We start from the raw sequence: 20,622 nt of genomic DNA on the forward strand, positions 1-20,622 counted from the left end.
AGACAAAGTTTTAAGAGAAGAACAGTGTGGTTTTAGAAAAAGCAGAGGATCTGTCAACCAAATTTTCACTCTTAAGTTAATAATTGAGAAGTGCCTGAGTTGTCAAACACCTTTGGTCCTCAGTTTTATAGATTATGAGCAAGCTTTCAATTCTGTTGAAAGAAGAACTTTAGCAAAGGTCTTATTCTTGTATGGTATACCAGGCAAATACATTAAAGTGATTAGTGCTATGTATAAGAATAACACTGCTGCGGTTAAAGTAGGAAATGAGGTTAGCAGCTGGTTTTGTATTAAATCGGGAGTTAAGCAGGGTTTTGTTCTATCCCCATTTATATGGATCATTTTGATGGACTTTTTTTTTTAAAGAGCACAGGAAAGGCAATAAGAGACCACGGAATCAAATGGGGAAGAAAAACTTTCCTGGACTTAAATGATACTGGTGATTTAAGTATTCTAGATGGAAGTGTGAGCAAAATGAATAAACTTTTATAGGTTTTGAGAGTTCAGGGAGCTAGAATAGGTTTGAAAATTAATGTTAAGAGGACTAAGTCAGTAAGGCTAGGAATAAGTGAAGATGAGAAGGTGACGTTGGGTAACAAAAAGATTGATCAGGTGGACAGCTTCACTTACCTTGGTAGCGTTATTAGTGAATACTGTGGGAACAGTCAATATGTTAAAAGTAGAATAGCCAAGAATCAGGATGTTTTTTTTTTAGCAGAAACTTAGATATATTGCATCTTGCCTTAAGTGGCATCACACAAGAATTTTCAATCTGTATATGATTGGAGGGACCAAGAGGACCCAAGGCCTCTAGAGCCCCCCCCCCCCCCCCATCAGCTTTTTAGAAAAGTGAACGATTTTTTTTCACTGATTGGCTTTCATTTTTAAAGGTTTTTGTTCTTACACTGGTAAAATATTTCTTTTTTTTTCTGCACCAAGGATATTGGGCAAATGGGACATGAGAATGATGATTTTCAGTGAAGTAACCTTTTTCTGACCTTTGGACTAAAGTGCTCAGATCCACCTGAAACTTATTGCAGCAAGTCATTTGGGTTGAAGGGACAGAGGGGATGGATTTTCATCCATTTGAAACTTGGTATATAGGTACCTAATGCCTCTCTCCCTAGATTTTTACAAATAGCTTTTTTGGTATTTTCAGTGAAAAAAATCGAAAAAATGAAAATTGTCCCACCCCCTAGATTTTGATAAAAACACCCCCCTATATTTTCATGAACTGGTGCCCCTGAACTATTTACCTTCAAATTTCAGGCATCAAGTTTCATTGTTTTTATATTAATTCAGGACTAGGCCCATTTCTACCCCATATGACCTAAATTCCACATGCAAGATTTGGCTCGTTTTGCTAATTGGTATACCATTTATTTATTTCTATTTCATTTTAGATTAATTAAAAACAACTTTCAGAAAAATAAGTTTTTCAAAGAAAAGTAAAGGCCATTTTAAACTTAAGCTCAACAGATACAGATACCTTTTAAAACTCAAACTCAAAACGACCAGGAATTATTATTAAAGAATAAATGAAACCCAAAACGAACAGAAATTAAATAAACAATCATACCAAAAATCTACAACGAGTAATAATATAAATGTATAAATAGATCTTAAAGCGAATAATGCTTAGATTGAATATGAAAATCAAGCTTAAAACGAATTTTTTTTTTCCTATTTTGAGTATAATGAAACTTAAAACGAACAGAAATTGAATAAACAATCAATGCAAACAAACATACAATAGATATTAATGTAAATTAATATATAAATCTTAAAACGAACAAAAATCACTACGAACATGAGTTTGGGTATGACCTCCTTCTCTCACTGTAAAAGTCTAAAACCTACTGCGTCATTGGCGCTCTACTGAAAACCAATTTTATGACAAAAATTTTCTTTTGTATTAATTATTGAAAATAAACATTAAAATTATAGTAACATTTTGAACTGATGAGCTTTCAGCATTTAATATCATTATACATCAAATATTCAGTTTAATTTATTAGCTCTTTTTAAAGTTGTTAAAGACGAATAGTTTCACTCCAAACAAGTGTTTGCATACTGCCTCCTTTCCTAACTGTAAATAAAAACCAAAAGCCTACTGCGTCCTTGGCGCTTAACTGAAAACGAATTATATTACAAATATTTTCTTTTCCAGTTCTTACAGCATTGAAAATAAAAATACAATTACAGTGAAATAAATTCTTGAACTGATGGATCGTGACTGTTCAAGACGCATATAGTTTTCAGTAAAGCACCAATGACGCAGTAGGTTTTAGACTTTTACAGTGAGAAGAGGATGTCATACCCAAACTCTTGCTTGTAGTGATTTTTGTTCGTTTCAAGCTTCAATTTAAGTTTCACTCGTTTTAAGATCTGTTTATTAATTTACATTAATATCTATTGCATGTTTTTTTGCATTGATTGTTTATTTAATTTCTGTTCGTTTTAAGTTACATTTATACTTCAATAGGAAATTATTTTTTTTTTAGTTTTAAGCTTCATGTTCATATTAAATCTAAGCATTAATCGCTTTAAGATCTATTTATTCATTTATATTATAACTTGTTGTATGTTTTTGCTATGATTGTTTATTTAATTTTGGTTCGTTTTTAGTTTCATTAATTTTTTAATAGTAATTTCTGGTCGTTTTGAGTTTGAATTTCAAAAGGTATTTGTATTCTGAGCTTAATTTTAAAATGGCCTTTACTTTTATTTGAATATATTATTTTTCGCAAATTTTTTTTTTTTAATTAACTTTTGATCGTTTTTGATTGCGAAAAATTTCAAGTTTTTAAAAATTCCTTATTTCAAAAAAAAAAAAAATAATCAAATATTCATCAAAGTATCAAAACTGTTATCAAAGTAACAATATCACAAGTGAAAAAATGGGTTTGTCTCAACCTCGGAGTTTATATTATCTGATGTTTGAACTATCTTTAACAAAATTGCTAACTCAAAATTTTTATCGGAATGGTTTGGGGGAAAAGGGCTTGTGGGGACTAATTAAGCTTCGGTCTCTTTTGACTCTTTAAAGGTGAACTAGAACTTTATATTTTCAATCATATGAGCCTTCTCTGAAGTTTATACGAGTATCCCTTCTATAAGAACCATATACATCAACAGAGTATAACTTACAACGCAAGTCTCTTGGCCCTGGGGGGTACTCTCGACAGTGGAGTTTTAATATCTGATGATTGAACTATTTTTTAACAAAATAGTCACCTCAAATTTTTATCGGATGGGTTTATCCATCCGATACACCCAAAGGCGTGGAGGGCGGAAGGAGCTAGTTGCCCTCCGATCTTTTTTCACTCTGAGAAAATGAACTAGAACTTTTAATTTGCATTCAAATGAACCCTCTCTGAAGTTTATACGGGCATCCCTTTGATAAGAAGCATATACGGCCCCAGGACATAGCTTACAATGCCTGCCCCCGGGCCCTGGTGGGATGTGTCAACACCAGAATTTTTGTTATCTGACCTTTGAACTATTTTGAGAAAATGGCTCTCTCAAAGTTCTTATCGGATGGGTTTGAGGAAAATAGGGCGTGGAGAGGGGGGGATAGTTGATCTCCAATCTTTCTTGACTCATAAAAACTGAACGAGAACTTTCAATTTCCAATCATATGAGCCATCCGAAGTTTATACGAGCATACCATCCATAAAAACCATATATGCCCCCAGAGCAATACTTACACCGCCTGCCCCGAGCCCTGGGGGGGGGGGGGTGTTGACACAGGAGTTTTTATTATCTAATCTTTGAACTATTTTAAACAAAAAGGCTACCTCAAATTTTTATCAGATGCATTTGGGGAAAAAGGGCTTGGGGGCCAGTTGCTCTCCGATCTCTTTTGACTCTTAAAAAGGGCACTAGAACTCTCGATTTCCAATCGAATGAGCCCCCTATGAAGTTTATACGATGACCCCCTCTATATGAAGTGCCTCTGGGAAAGAAATAAATGGAGTGTCGGGGGAGGCTAGCTGCCCTCCGATCACTTTTGACTCTTAAAAAGTGAAGTACAGCTTTCAATTTCCAATCAAATGAGCCCCCTCTGAAGTTTATACGAGCATCCCTTTCAAAAGAACCAAATACGCCCCCAGGACAACACTTACAACGCCTATCCCCCTGGCCTTGGGGGGAAATTTTGAACAATTTCCCAAAAAACTGGCTATCTCAAAATTTGTAGCAGATGGGTTTGGGGAAAAAGGAGTGTGAGGGAGGGGGGGGGGGCTAGTAGCCCTTAACTCTCTTGACGCTTAAAAAGTGAACTAGAACTTTCAATTTCCAATCAAATGAGCCCTCTATGAAGTTTATACGACTATCCCTTTCATAAGAACCATACATGCCCTTAGGGCATAACTTAGAGCGCCTTCCCCTGGGCCCTCGGGGGTTGTATTGACGCTGGATTTTTTTTTATCCAACCTTTGAACTTTAAAAAAACAAAATGTCTATCTCAAAATTTTCATCAGAAGGGTTTGGAAAAAGAAGGCGTGGGGGGGGGGGGGCTAGCTGACCTAGGATCTCTTTTGACTATTAAAAAATGAGCACAAACTTTCAATTTCCAATCAAATGAGCCCTCTGTGAAGTGTATACGAGCATCTCTTTCATACGATCCATATATACCCCAGGGCACAACTTACAACGCCTGCCCCCAGGCCTTGGGGGCTTGTGATGACATCTGAGCTTTTGCTATCTGACTTTTGAGCAATTTTTAACTTAATGGCTATCTCAAAATTTTTATTGGATGCATTTGGGGAAAAAGGGGCGTGGAGGGCTAGTTATCCTCCAATCTCTTTTGACTCTAAAAAACTGAACTAGAACTTTCAATTTCCAATCAAATGAGCCATTTCTGAAATTTATACGAGCATCCCTTCCAGAAGAACCATATACGCCCCCAGGACAACACTTACAACACCTATCCCCGGGCCCTGGGAGGAAGCTTTTGTTATCTAATTTTGAACAATTTCCAAAAAACTGGCTATCTTAAAATTTGTAGCGGATGGGTTTGTGGAAAAAAGAGTGTAAGGGGGGGGCTAGTTTGCTTTAAATCCGTTGACTCTTAAAAACGGAACTAGAATTTGCAATGTTCAATCAAATGGGGCCTTTATGAAGTTTATAGGACCATCTATTTCGTAAGAACCATGCATGCCCTTAACGCATAACTTAGAACGCCTTCCCCTGGGCCCTCGGGGGTTGTATTGACGCTGGATTTTTTTTTGTCTAACCTTTGAACTTTTTTTTAACAAAATGCCTATCTCAAGATTTTCATCAGAAGGGTTTGGAAAAAGAAGGCGTGGGGGGGGGGGGGCCTAGCTGACCTAGGATCTCTTTTGACTATTAAAAAATTAGCTCGAACTTTCAATTTCCAATCAAATGAGCCCTCTCTTAAGTTTAAACGAGCATCTCTTTCATGCGATCCATATATGCCCCAGGGCACAACTTACAACGCCTGCCCCCGGGCCTTGAGGCTTGTGACGACATCTGAGTTTTTGCTATCTGACTTTTGAGCAATTTTTAACTTAATGGCTATCTCAAAATTTTTATTGGATGCATTTGGGGAAAAAGAGGCGTCGGGGCCTAGTTACCCTCCAATCTCTTTTGACTCGAACTAGAACTTTCAATTTCCAATCAAATGAGCCATCTCTGAAGTTTTTACGAGCATCCCTTCAATAAGAACCATATATTCCCCAAGGGCATAACTTACAACACCTGCCCTCGGGCCCTGAGGGGCTGTGTTGACCCTACAGTTTTCGTTATATGGTATTAGAACTATTTTTTTTTTTTTTTAAAGCTATCTCAAAGTTCGTATCGGATGGGTTTGAGGAAAAAGGGCATGGACGGGGGGGGGGGCTATGTGCCTTCCAATCTCTTTTGACTCTTAAAAAATGAACTAGAACTTTCAATTTCCATCCAAATGAGCCCTCTTTGAAGTTAATACAAGCATCCCTTCCATAAGACCCATATATGCCCCAAGGGCATAACTCCGGGCCCTGGGGGATTGTGTCGACACCAGAATTTTGTTATATGATCTTTGAACTATTTTTAACAAAATAGCTATCTTAAAATTTTTATTGGATGCATCTGGGAAAAAGGGTTTGGGGGGGAGCTGGCTACCCTCCAATGTCTTTTGACGCTTAAAAAGTGAACTAGAACTTTCAATTTCCAATCAAATGAGCCCTCTCTGAAGTTTATACGAGCATTCCTTCCATAAGAACCATATATGCCCATAGGGCATAACTTATAAACCTTGCCCTTGAAGACTGTGGGGGGAGTGTATTGCTCAAACATATAATTTCCAGAACTTTCAACTACGTTGAACAAAATGGCTATATCAAAATTTTGATTGGATGTGTTTGGGGAAATGGTGGGCGTGGAAGGGGTGTCAGTTGCCTTAGAATCACTTTCGACTATTAAAAAAGGAACTAGCAATTTAAATCTTCAATCGAATGAACCATTTCTGAAGTTTCTACGACAACGCTGTCTAAACAAAACCATATATGCCCCCAGGCCATAACTTACAACCCTTGCCCTGAAGGCTGTGGGGGAGTGTCCTCCTCAAAAACATAATTTCTATCTGGAAAGCAACAATGCTGAACAAAATGGCTATCTCAAAATTTTGATTGGATGTGTTTGAAGAAACGGTGGGCCTGGAAGGGGTGCTAGTTGCCTTCCAATCACTTTTGACTATTAAAAAGGGCACAAGCCACTCCAATTTCCAATTGAATGAGCCCTTTTCGAAGTTTCTACGACACCTTCTTCGATATGAGGTGCCCTGCTCTAAAGTAAAAAAATAATAAATAATACATTGTGCCAACATCGTTCTTATATGGCCCCCGGGCATAACTTAAAACCCCTGCCCTGAGGGTTGTGGGGGAGTCTCCTCCTCAAAAACATATTTTCTATACGGAAATCAACTATGCTGAACAAAATGGCTATATCAAAATTTTGATTGGATGTGTTTGGGGGAATGATGGGCGTGAGGGCTAGTTGCCCTCCTATCACTTTTGACCCTTAAAGGCACTAGAACTCTTGATTTCCATTGGAATGAGCCCCCTTTGAAGTTTCTACGACGACCCCTTTCATATGAAGTGCCTCTGGAAAAAAAAAATATAGTAATAATAATAATAAAACATTGGAGCCGTATGATCTTCACTATAGACAACGCTATAGCGTTGCCTCTGATTAAGGAAATGTGTCTTTATGCAAGTGGTAACATAATGATTATAAATAATAATGCAAAGCAAAGACATAGTTTTGCTGTTATTAGTAAAGTATTTACACAATAATCACTTGATGACAATGAGAATCACGGAAGAACCATCTCCCTCATATCCCAGAATGCATTAAGGATACTATATAAAGAACATCTTATCAGAAAAAATCTTACCTGTAGTCCAACAAACTTGCTTAATCCCTGACCAAATTCTAGTACAGATTCTGCCATATCAAACACACTTGGTAGATCAACCTGTAGTATAGCAGAGGAACTGACAACCTTGTCTAACACTTCACCGGTCAAATATGGTAGAGAACCAGTTTTTGTTGCCAAGCATACCAGTGGTGTTTCAAAACAGAGTTCAGGATTTCGTGAAAATGCGCTGATTAAACCAAGTCTTCCTCCTGAACTTCCATTGCAAAGCACATTGAATTTCATTCCAAATTGTTCTCAGTAAAACCTGTTAACAGAATACATTTACTAAGGAATTAAAACAAATAATTTTTCTTTTATTGCTTACGTGAAAATCAGCATATTTCCTGATAAATCTTAACTAAGACAATAGAAAAATGCACATTTTGTAACAAGTTAAAATAAACAAATGTTCAGAACTACATTTAAATAAACTAAAGAATACAAAAATGTATTTACATTCATGGTCTTAAAGTTTCTATTTAATATTAGAGACTAAATCTATCTAAAAATAACGGTAGCCACAATTTATTAATAAACTACTATAAACACAAATAAAAGTAGAGTAAATAAATACAAAGAGAGAGCAAAGGAAACTAGTTATATTTTGGGCTGAGAGGATTGCAAACCTGCAATTCATGTAGTCATGCATTTAAGAAGAAGAATTGAGAGGGAAAATGGGAGAGGAAATTGAATTTATATACAATGAGAGGGAAAGAAGAGTAGAGAGGGGGGTGCTACTCCGAACAGGACCACGTGGTTTATGGTTTTCTCAGTGAGAATGAAAAAACTGGAATTTTCTCACTTAAAAAAACAGGAATTTTCTCACATTTATGTCTGTTTTCATGGATGGTTATGTGTATTGATCGATTTATTTGATGTTTTTAATGGATGGTTTTGGATGATTTATGGTTTTTGTCAGTGATAATTTGAAAACAGGAACTTTCTCACATTTTTGTATGTTTTCATGTTTTTTGTCAGTGATAATTTTAAAAACAGTAACTTTTTCACATTTATGTCTGTTTTTATGGTTTTTGTCAGTGAGAATGGAAAACCATAAACCACGTGGTAATATTCGGACTCAATAAGGCCTAACCTGAGAAATTGATTTACATAATCGCTAGGGGAAATTATTGATTCACGAAGGGGAGAACTAAGAAACATTAAGGCTTCTTTAATCTTAGGTCTAAGGGATAAACGTTCTTTAGGTCAGAGAGAAAAATTAATATTCTATTTTTAAATAGGGCTTCATCAATCTTTAGTGTCAGGAATTATAAATGACATCACTTGTTATCTTGGAATTATGCGGGGGTCTAAAGAGATAGAAATTCTATTTTTAAATACGGCTTCACGGAGCTTTAAGTCGGAGAGATAAATTGATATTCTAACGAAACCATAATAGTTTAGCTAGGAACATTTATGAGATGAAGAGATTAACGTAGGAAAGGGTTTCCTAGGAATTTGAAATGTGAAAGAACAGAGATGCCAAAAAACAAAAGGAACACACAGAAATTACTTTTAGGGGATTATTTGGGCGAAACGGTTTTAGACAGCTTATGGAATTATTTCGGCGAAACCGTTAGAGACGTTGATTTAAAAGATGATTTAAAAGATGATTTTAGAAGAGGTTTTGAGTGTGGTCGTTATAATACACAAGTTCCATTGAACAGTGTTGTGAGGTCCTCTACCCCAACCCCAAAGGGTTCCGATCCCCCCCCCCAACCCCGAAGGAAGCCCCCGGTACCCAAAGGTCCCCCAAGCTCCCATAGAGCCCCAGCCCCCCAAACGCCCTCCTCAGACCCACCCCTGGTCCTCAAAGGGCCCCCCGGACCCCCAATGGGCCCTCCGGACCCCAGAGACCCTCCCCCCGGTCCTCAAAGGTCCACCCGGCCCGAGAAGCGCCGCGGGGCAGGACTGCGCCGCAGGGGTATGTGCCACAGGGGGATGCGCCGTGGGTCGGGGGAAGCGCCGCAGGGAAGCGCCGCAGGGGTGTACTGCAGGAAAGCGCCACAGGGCTGTGCCATAGGGATGCGCCGCAGGGATGTGCCACAGGAGTGAGCCGCAGGGATGTGCCGCTTTTTGTTAGAGTTCTAGTTTACTTTAATTTTAGTTAAGAGTTTAATGTTTTACCTTTGAGTTTCAGTTAGAGTTCTTGTTTAGTTTTAGTTAAGAGTTTAGAGTTTTTAGCTTAGAGTTTTTGTTTAAGTTATAGTTTAGTTTAGTTTTAGTTAAGAGTTTAGAGTTTTATCATAGAGTATTAGCTTAGAGTTTTTGTTAGGGTTCTAATTTAGTTTCATTCTAGTTAAGAGTTTGATGTTTTACCTTTGAGTTTCAGTTAGAGTTCTAGTTTAGTTTAGTTAAGAATTTAGAGTTTTTATCTTAGAGTCTTAGCTTAGAGTTTTTGTTTGTGTGTGTGTGTAAGTTTTTGTGTGTGTGCGAGTTTTTTTGTGTGTGCACATATCAATTCTATTTTCCTAAAATAATATAAAATTTTCGTGTTTGTATGTGTGTGTAATAAGTTTGTGTGTTTGTGTTTGTTTGTGTGTGTGTTTAAGTTTTTGTGTGTGTTAGTTTTTTTGTGTGTGTCAGTTTTTTTTTGCGTGTTTTAGTTTTTGTGTGTGTGGAAGTTTTTTGTGTGTATGTAATTTTTTTGTGTGTGTAAGGTTTTTGTGTGCATGTAAGTTTTTGTGTGTGTGTAAGTTTTTGTGTGTGTGTAAGTTTTTGTGTGTGTGTGTAAGTTTTTGTGTGTGTTTTTGTTTTTTTTTTTGTGTTTTTTTTTTTGTGTTTGTTTTTTATTTTTTTTGTGTGTTTTTAATTTTGTGTGTTTGTAATTTTTTTTGTGTGTGTTATTTTTTTTGTGTGTCTTAGTTTTCATGTGTGTGTTTTATTTTTTTTTTTTTTGTAAGTTTTTGTGTTTGATTTCTTGTTTGTTTAATTAGCATTTGTGTTTTTTTAATTTTTTGTGTGTGTTTAATTTTGTGTGTGTGTTAGTTTTTGTGTGGGTGTTATTTTTTTTTTGCGTGTGTAAGTTTTGTGTGTGTATGTTTGTTTTGTGTGTGTGTAATTTTTTTGGTTGTCTTTTATTGTTTTTGTTTATGGTGTGTTTTTTTAAGTTTTTGTGTGTGTTATTTTTTTTGCGTGTGTTATTTTTTTTGTGCATGTGTAATTTTTTTTGTGCGTGTTAGTTTTTTTTTTTTTTTTAAGTTTTTTTTGTGTTTTATGTGTTTTTTTGTATGTAAGTTTTTGTGTGTATGTAAGTTTTTTTGTGTGTGTTAGTGTTTGTGTGTGTTTTTGTTTTTGTGTGTGTGTAAGTTTTTTTGTGTGTGTAAGTTTTTGTGTGTGTGTAAGTTTTTGTGTGTGTGTGAAAGTTTTTGTGTGTGTGTAAGTTTTTGTGTGTGTGTAAGTTTTTGTGTGTGTGTAAGTTTTTATGTGTGTGTAAGTTTTCGTGTGTGTGTGTGTGTAAGTTTTTGTGTGTGTTTGTGTTTTTGTGTGTGTGTGTGTAAGTTTTTTTGTGTGCGTTAGTTTGTGTGTGTTTGTGTTTGTGTATGTGTGTGTGTGTGTGTGTGTGTGTGTGTGTAATTCATTGTGTGTGTGTAATTTTTTTTGTTTTTAATATTTTTTGTGTGTGTAATTTTTTGTGTGTGTGTAAGTTTTTTGTGTGTGTGTGTAATTTTTTGTGTGTGTAAGTTTTTTGTGTGTGTGTAAGTTTGTGTGTGTGTGTGTGTGTAAGTTTTTTTGTGTGTTTAATTTTTTATGTGTGTGTAATTTTTTTTGTGTGTTTAAGTTTTTTTGTGTGTGTGTAAGTTTTTGTGTGTGTGTAAGTTTTTGTGTTTGTGTAAGTTTTTTGTGTGTGTGTAAGTTTTTGTGTGTTTTTTATTTTGTGTGTGTGTGTAATTTTTTGTGTGTATCAGATTGTGTGTGTGTTTAAGTTTTTGTGTGTGTGTATTTTTTTGTGTGTGTGTAATTTTTTGTGTGTGTGTAAGTTTTTTTGTGTGTGTTTAAGTTTTTTTTTGATTATAATTTTTTGTGTGTGTGTAGTTTTTTGTGTGTGTGTGTGTGTAAGATTTTGTGTGTGTGTGTAAGTTTATTTGTGTGTGTGATTTTTTGTTTGTGTGTAATTTTTTTTGTTTTTGTAATTTTTTGTTTTTTTGTGTAAGTTTTTGTGTGTGTGTAATTTTTTGTGTGTGTAAGTTTTTGTGTGTGTGTAAGTTTTTTTTTGTGTGTGAAATTTTTTGTGTGTTTTAAATTTTTTTTGTTTGTTTAAGTTTTTGTTTGTTTGTAAGTTTTTGTGTGTGGGTTATTTTGTTTGTGTGTGTGTGTAAGTTTATGTGTGTGTGTAAGTTTTTGTGTGTGTGTAAGTTTGTGTGTGTGTGTAAGTTTTTGTGTGTGTGTAAGTTTTTTTGTGTGTGTAAGTTTTTGTGTGTCTGTGTGTAAGCTTTTGTGTGTGTGTGAGTTTTTGTGTATGTACCCATATCAATTCTATTTTCCTAAAATAATATAAAAATTTTCACTTCAATTCAGATTTTTCTCAAACAGATGAAAGAATTTAAAATACTTTTGTAAATTTTTTATAGAAGATAGAAAAGTTCAAGTTCTCTTCTGAATTTTACCAAAGAACATAATTCAATTCTAATTTCTCCAGAGAAAATAAAAAGCTTCCACTTCAGTTTTAAGTTCACCTAGACATGAAAAATTTAAAGTTCACTTCTAAATTTTTCAGTAGAAGATAGGAAAAGTTTTACTATGATTCTGATTATTTTCCATGAAGATAAAAAGTTTCACTTTAATTCTAAATTTTCTTAAATTCAATTCCGACCTTTCTCAAAGATATGAAAAAATTTAAAGTTCTGTTCCAAATATTTTCGCGGAAGAAGAAAAGTTCAACTACGATTCTGAATTTTCTCAATCAAATGAAATAAGTTATTGATCAATTCCATTTTCCCAAAATAATATAAAAAGTTTCCACTTCAGTTCAGATTTTTCTCAAAGAGATCAAAAAATTTAAAATACTGTTCCAAATTTTCCATAGAAGATAGAAAAGTTCAAGTTCTCTTCTGAATTTTACCAAAGAACACAATTCAATTCTAATTTCTCCAGAGAAAATAAAAAGCTTCCACAGGTTATTTTCCATGAAGATAAAAAGTTTCACTTTAATTCTAAATTTTCTTAAATTCAATTCCAACCTTTCTCAAAGAGATGAAAACATTTAAAGTTCTGTTCCAAATATTTTCCCGGAAGAAGAAAAGTTCAACTTCGATTCTGAATTTTCTCAATGAAAATGAAATAAGTTATTGATCAATTCTATTTTCCTAAAATAATATAAAATTTTACACTTCAATTCAGATTTTTCTCAAAGAGATGAAAAAATTTAAAATACTGTTCCAAATTTTTCTTACAAGATAGAAAAGTTTAAGTTCTCATCTGAATTTTACCAAAGAACATAATTCAATTCTAATTTCTCCAGAGAAAATAAAAAGCTTTCACTTCAGTTTTAAGTTGACTCATGATAAGCTAACCTAACCTAACTTAAACATGGTAAAAAGATTAAATTAGGTTAGGTTAGGCTAGATTAAGTTAGGTTAGGTTAAAATAGGTTAGGTTAGCCTACGTACGCGCGCGTACGTAGGCTAACCTATCCTAACCTAACTTAACCTAACCTTACTTAATCTAGCCTAACCTAACCTAATTTAATCTTTTTACCATGTTTAAGTTAGGTTAGGTTAGCTTATCATGAGCGCTCGTGATAAGTTTACCTAACCTAACCTAACTTAAACATGTAGATATGTTTCTAATTGTTTATTTATATTTTTTTATACTTAACCTAACCTATTGTTTTGGGTTCTTAGATGAATGAAATGAATTTAAGAAAAATTAGAAATAAAGAGAAAACTTTTTATCCTCATAGTAAATAATCACAATCATAGTATAGACATTCCTATCTTCTATGGAAAAATTTAGAATTGAACTTTAAATTTTTTAAGTGTTTGAGAAATTAGGAACTGAAATGGAAGCTTTTTCATTTTCAATGGTAAATTTCAGAATTGAGCTAACTTTTTTTTCTCTTCTCTAAGAAAATTCAGAAGAGAACTTGTACATTTTGCACTTCTTCAAGAAAACTCAGAATTAAAGTGGAGCTCCATATCTTCATGAAGAATATTCACAATCAAAGTATAACTTTTCCTATCTTCTATGAAAAATTTGGAACAAAGTTTTAAATTTTTTAATCTCTTTGAGAAAAATCTGAATTGAAGTGGAAAATTTTATATTATTTTAGGATAATAGAATTGATCAATAACTTATTTCATTTTCATTGAGAAAATTCAGAATCGAAATTGAACTTTTCTTCTTCCGGAAAAATATTTTGAACAGAACTTTAAGTTTTTTCATCTGTTTGAGAAAGGTCGTAACTGAATTTAATAAAATTTAGAATTAAAGTTAAAATTTTTATCTTAATGAAAATAATAAAAATCATATTGTATATTTTATTATATTATAAGTAAAAATTTAGAAATGAAATTTACATTTTTTATCTCTTGTTGAAATTAAAACTTACGTGGAAGCTTTTTATTTTCTCTGGAGAAATTAGAATTGAATTGTTCTTTGGTAAAATTCAGAAGAGAACTTGAACTTTTCTATCTTCTATGAAAAAATTTGGAACTGTATTTAAAATTTTTTCATCTGTTTGAGAAAAATCTGAACTGAAGTGGAAAATTTTTATTATTTTGGGGTAATAGAATTGATCAATAACTTATTTTATTTTCATTGCGAAAATTCAGAATCGAAGTTGAACTTTTCTTCACTTCTTTGAGAAAATTTAAAATTAAAGTGAAACTTTTTATCTTCATAGAAAATAATCACAATCATAGTATAACTTTTCCTATCTTCTATGGAAAAATTTTTTTATCTTCATGGAAAATAATCTGTGGAAGCTTTTTATTTTCTCTGGAGAAATTAGAATTGAATTGTGTTCTTTGGTAAAATTCAGAAGAGAACTTGAACTTTTCTATCTTCTATGAAAAATTTGGAACTGTATTTAAAATTTTTTCATCTCTTTGAAAAATCTGAACTGAAGTGGAAACTTTTTATATTATTTTAGGAAAATAGAATTGATCAATAGCTTATTTCATTTTCATTAAGAAAATTCAGAATCGAAGTTGAACTTTTCTTCTTCCGGGGGAAATATTTGGAACAGAACTTTAAATTTTTACATCTCATTGAGAAAAGTCGGAATTGAATTTAGGAAAATTTAGAATTAAAGTGAAACTTTTTATATTCATATAAAATAATCACAATCAAAGTATAACTTTTCAAATCTTCTACGAAAAAATTTAGAACTGAACTTTAAATTTTTTATGTCTTGGTGAACTTAAAACTGAAGTGGAAGCTTTTTATTTTCTCTGGAGAAATTAGAATTGAATCATGTTCTTTGGTAAAATTCAGAAGAGAACTTGAATATTCACGATCAAAGTATAACTTTTCCTATCTTCAATGAAAAATTTGGAACAGAACTTTAAATTTTTTCATCTCTATGTGAAAGTCGGAACTGAATTTAAGAAAATTTTGAATTAAAGTGAAACTTTTCATCTTCACGGAAAATAATCACAATCATAGTATAACTTTTCCTATCTTGTACGGAAAAATTTAGAACTGAACTTTAAATTTTTTATGTATTGGTCAACTTAAAACTTAAGTGGAAGCTTTTTATTTTATCTGGAGAAATTAGAATTGAATTATGTTCTTTGGTAAAATTCAGATGAGAACTTGAACTTTTCTATCTTGTAAGAAAAATTTGGAACAGTATTTTCAATTTTTTCATCTCTTTGAGAAAAATCTTAATTGAAGTGTAAAGTTTTATATTATTTTAGGAAAATAGAATTGATCAATAACTTATTTCATTTTCATTGAGAAAAATTCAGAATCAAAGTTGAACTTTTCTTCTTCTGGGAAAATATTTGGAACAGAACTTTAAATTTTTTCATCTCTTTGAGAAAGGTCGGAATTGAATTTAAGAAAATTTAGAATTAAAGTGAAACTTTTTATCTTCATGGAAAATAATCTGTGTAAGCTTTTTATTTTCTCTGGAGAAATTAGAATTGAATTGTGTTCTTTGGTAAAATTCAGAAGAGAACTTGAACTTTTCTATCTTCTATGGAAAATTTGGAACAGTATTTTATTTTTTTCATCTCTTTGAGAAAAATCTGAACTGAAGTGGAAACTGTTTATATTATTTTGGGGAAATAGAATTGATCAATAACTTATTTCATTTTCATTGAGAAAATTCAGTATCGAAGTTGAACTTTTCTTCTTCCGAGAAAATATTTAGAACAGAACTTTAAATTTTTTCATCTCTTTGAGAAAGGTCGGAATTGAATTTAAGAAAATTTAGAATTAAAGTGAAACTTTTTATCTTCATGGAAAATAATCAGAATCATAGTATAACTTTTCCTATCTTCTACGGAAAAATTTAGAAGTGAACTTTAAATTTTTCATGTCTTGGTGAACTTAAAACTGAAGTGGAAGCCTTTTATTTTCTCCGGAGAAATTAGAATTGAATTATGTTCTCTGGTAAAATTCAGAAGAGAACTTGAACTTTTCTATCTTCTATGAAAAATTTAGAACAGTATTTTAAATTCTTTCATCTGTTTGAGAAAAATCTGAATTGAAGTGAAAATTTTTATATTATTTTAGGAAAATAGAATTGATATGGGTACATACACAAAAACTCACACACACACAAAAACTTACACACACACACACACAAAAACTTACACACACAAAAAAACTTACACACACACAAAAACATACACGCCCACACAAACTAACACACACACAAAAACTTACACACACGCATAAACTTACACACACACACACATAAACTTACACACACACAAAAACTTACACAAACAAACAAACTTACAAAAAAAAAAAAAAACAAAACAACAAAAAAAAAAAAAAAAAAAAAAAAAACTTAAACACAAAAACAAACTAAAACACACACAAAAACTTACACACACAAAAAAAAAAAAACACACAAAAAAACTAACAAACACAAAAAAAAACTTACACACACACAAAAACTTACACACACAAAAAAAATTACACACACACATAAACTGACACACACAAAAAAAAACTAAAACACACACACAAAAACTTACACACACACAAAAACTGACACACACACAAAAACTTACACACACACACAAAAACTTAAACACACACAAAAACTTACACACACACAAAAACTTACACACACACAAAAACTTACACAAACAAAAAAACTTAAACACACAAACACTAAAACACAAACAAAAAATAAAAAAAAAAAAAAATAAAAAAAAAACACACACAACAAAAAAACAAAACCAAACTTAAAACCAAAACAAAAATAACACATACAAAAAAAAACTTAAACAATCACACAAAAATACACACACATAAAAACTAACACAAACAAAAAAAATAACACACGCCCACAAACTTAAAAACACAGACAAAACTAACACACAAAAAAACTTACATACACACATAAAATAAAACACACACACAAAAAATAAAACACAAAAAACTCCTAACACACACAAAAAATTACACACAAACACTGACTTACACACACACACACACACACACATACACTAACAAACACACACAGAAACTTACACACACACAAAAACTTACACAAACACACAAAAACTTACACACACACACAAAAACTTACACACACACACAAAAACTTACACACACAAAAAAACTTACACACACATAAAAACTTACACACACACAAAAACTTACACACACATAAAAACATACACACAAACAAAAACTAAAAAACAAAAAAAAAAATACACAAACACAAAAAAACTAACACACACACACACAAACTTACACACACACAAAAACTTACACACACACAAAAAAAACTTACACACATAAAAAAACATAAACACACAAACAAACTGAAAAACAAACAAAAACTTAAATACACACAAAAACTTACAAACAAAAAAAAAAATTACACACACAAAAAACTTAAATACAAACAAAAAAATTACACACACAAAAACTTACACATGCAAAAAAAAACTTACACACACACAAAAACTTACACACAAAAAAACTAACACACAAAAAAACTTAAAAAAACACAAAATAAACACAAAAACTTAAAAACAAAAAAAAAAAATACACAAAAAAAAAAAATTCCAAAAAAAAAATAAAATAAAGCAATCACAAAAAAAATTAAACACACAAAAAAAATAACACACATAAAAAATAACACACAAAAACAAAATTACATACACACACAAAAACTTATTCAAAACACACATACACACACACAAAAACTTACAAACACAAAAAAACATACAAACACACACAAAAAAAATTAAACACAAACAAAAAATTACAAACACACAAAAAATTACACAAACAAATAAAAATAAACAAAAAATAATAAAATTACAAACACAAAATAACTTAAATACACACAAAAACTTACAGAAAAACAAAAAAAAACATACACACACACAAAAACTTACACACACACACAAAAAATTACACACACACAAAAACTAACATAAACACAAAAACTTACATGAACACAAAAACATTAAACACACAAAAAACTTACATACACACAAAAAACTTACACACACACAAAAACTTACACACGCACAAAAAAAAACTTACACAAACACAAAAACTTACACACACAAAAACTTACACACACACAAAAACTTATTACACACACATACACACACGACAATTTTATATTATTTTAGGAAAATAGAATTGATATGTGCACACACAAAAAAACTCGCACACACACAAAAACTTACACACACACACAAACAAAAACTCTAAGCTAAAAACTCTAAATTCTTAACTAAAACTAAACTAAACTAGAACTCTAACTGAAACTCAAAGGTAAAACATCAAACTCTTAACTAAAATTAAACTAAACTAGAACTCTAACAAAAACTCTAAGCTAAGACTCTAAGCTAAAACTATTAACTAAAACTAAACTAAACTAGAACTTCAATAAAAACTCTAAGCTAAAAACTCTAAACTCTTAACTAAAACTAAACTAGAACTCTAACTGAAACTCATAGGTAAAAAAAAAATCAAACTCTTAGCTAAAATTAAACTAAACTAGAACTCTAACAAAAAAAACTCTAATCTAAAATTCTAAAATCTTAACTAAAACTAAACTAAACTAGAACTCAAATTAAAACTCTAAGCTAAGACTCTACGTTAAAACACCAAACTCTTAACTAAAAATAAACTAAAACTCTAACTTAAACTCAAAGGTAAAAAAATCAAACTCTTAACTAAAATTAAACTAAACTAGAACTCTAACAAAAAAAACTCTAAGCTAAGACTAAGCTAAAACTCTAAAATAAAATAAAAATAAACTAGAACTCTAACAAAAACTCTAAGCTAAGACTCTAAGCTAAAATTCTAAACTATTAACTAAAACTAAACTAGAACTTCAACAAAAACTCTAAGCTAAGACTCTAAGCTAAAAACTCTAAACTCTTAACTAAAACTAAACTAAACTAGAACTCTAACTGAAACTCAAAGGTAAAACATCAAACTCTTAACTAAAATTAAACTAAACTAGTGCTCTAACAAAAACTCTAAGCTAAGACTCTAAGCTAAAACTCTAAACTATTAACTAAAACTAAACTAAACTAGAACTTCAACAAAAACTCTAAGCTAAAAACTCTAAACTCTTAACTCACACTAAACAAGAACTCTAACTGAAACTCAAAGGTAAAACATCAAACTCTTAACTAAAATTAAAGTAAACTAGAACTCTAACAAAAAGCGGCGCATCCCTGCGGCACATCCCTGCGGCGCATTCCTGCGGTGCATTCCTGCGGCGCATCCCTGCGGCGCTTCCCTCGACCCGCGGCGCATCCCCCTGCGGCGCATCCCCATGCGGCGCATTCCTGGCCCGCGGTGCTTCTCGGGCCCGGGGGACCTTTTAGGACCGGGGGGGCCTCTGGGGTCCGGGGGGGCCCTTTGGGGGTCCGGGGGCCCTTTGAGGACCAGAGGAGGGCCTTTGCGGGTCTGAGGAGGGCGTTTGGGGGGCTGGGGCTCTTTGGGAGCTTGGGGGACCTTTGAGTACCGGGGGCTTCCTTCGGGGTTGGGGTGGGGGATCGGAACCCTTTGGGGTTGGGGTAGAGGACCTCACAACACTGTTCAATGGAACTTGTGTATTATAACGACCACACTCAAAACCTCTTCTAAAATCATCTTTTAAATCGTCTTTTAAATCATGGTCTCTAACGGTTTCGCCGAAATAATTCCATAAGCTGTCTAAAACCGTTTCACCCAAATAATCCCCTAAAAGTAATTTCTGTGTGTTCCTTTTGTTTTTTGGCATCTCTGTGCTTTCACATTTCAAATTTCTAGGAAACCCTTTCCTACGTTAATCTCTTCATCTCATAAATGTTCCTAGCTAAACTATTATGGTTTCGTTAGAATATCAATTTATCTCTCTGACTTAAAGATCAGTGAAGCCGTATTTAAAAATATAATTTCTATCTCTTTAGACTCCCGCATAATTCCAAGATAACAAGTGATGTCATTTATAATTCCTGACACTAAAGATCGACGAAGCCCTATTTAAAAATGGAATATTAATTTTTCTCTCTGACCTAAAGAACGTTTATCCCTCAGACCTAAGATTAAAGAAGCCTTAATGTTTCTTAATTCTCCCCTTCGTGAATCAATAATTTCCCCTAGCGATTATGTAAATCAATTTCTCAGGTTAGGCCTTATTGAGTCCAAAAATTACCACGTGGTTTATGGTTTTCCATTCTCACTGACAAAATCCATAAAAACAGACATAAATGTGAGAAAGTTCCTGTTTTTCAAATTCTCACTGACAAAAACAATAAAAACAGACATAAATGTGAGAAAGTTCCTGTTTTTCAAATTCTCACTGACAAAAACCATAAATCATCCATAACCATCCATGAAAAACATCAGATAAATCGAACAACACACATAACCATCCATGAAAACAGACATAAATGTGAGGAAATTCCTGTTTTTCCAAGTGAGAAAATTCCTGTTTTTTCATTCTCACTGAGAAAACTATAAACCACGTGGTCCTGTTCGGAGTAGCACCCCCCTCTCTACTAAGAAGTAAAGATTGAGAAACAGAAGGAAAAGACAAAGAGGACCAG

The 20,622-nt window shown here is 32.7% G+C and overlaps 2 protein-coding genes across 7 annotated transcripts in view; one reads left to right on the forward strand and one right to left on the reverse strand.

Moving 5' to 3' along the window:
- Positions 1 to 20,622, reverse strand: part of LOC148949414 (queuine tRNA-ribosyltransferase accessory subunit 2) — a 120,018-nt gene that overhangs the window by 75,981 nt on the left and 23,415 nt on the right. For all 3 annotated transcript variants that reach the window (XM_089093432.1, XM_089093430.1, XM_089093431.1), the window contains exon 2: positions 7,403 to 7,691. In XM_089093432.1, coding sequence (XP_088949558.1) covers positions 7,403 to 7,669 — 267 coding nt within the window. In that variant the 5' untranslated portion in view covers positions 7,670 to 7,691. The remainder of the gene's footprint in view (positions 1 to 7,402; positions 7,692 to 20,622) is intronic.
- LOC148949415 (uncharacterized) overlaps positions 1 to 20,622 on the forward strand; it is a 159,799-nt gene that overhangs the window by 39,447 nt on the left and 99,730 nt on the right. The gene's annotated exons all lie outside the window — the stretch shown is intronic.

The sequence above is a fragment of the Artemia sp. Qi Xiang Cuo genome, chromosome 8, assembly GCF_049724085.1.
Source record: "Artemia sp. Qi Xiang Cuo chromosome 8, ASM4972408v1, whole genome shotgun sequence".
Taxonomy (NCBI): domain Eukaryota; kingdom Metazoa; phylum Arthropoda; class Branchiopoda; order Anostraca; family Artemiidae; genus Artemia; species Artemia sp. Qi Xiang Cuo.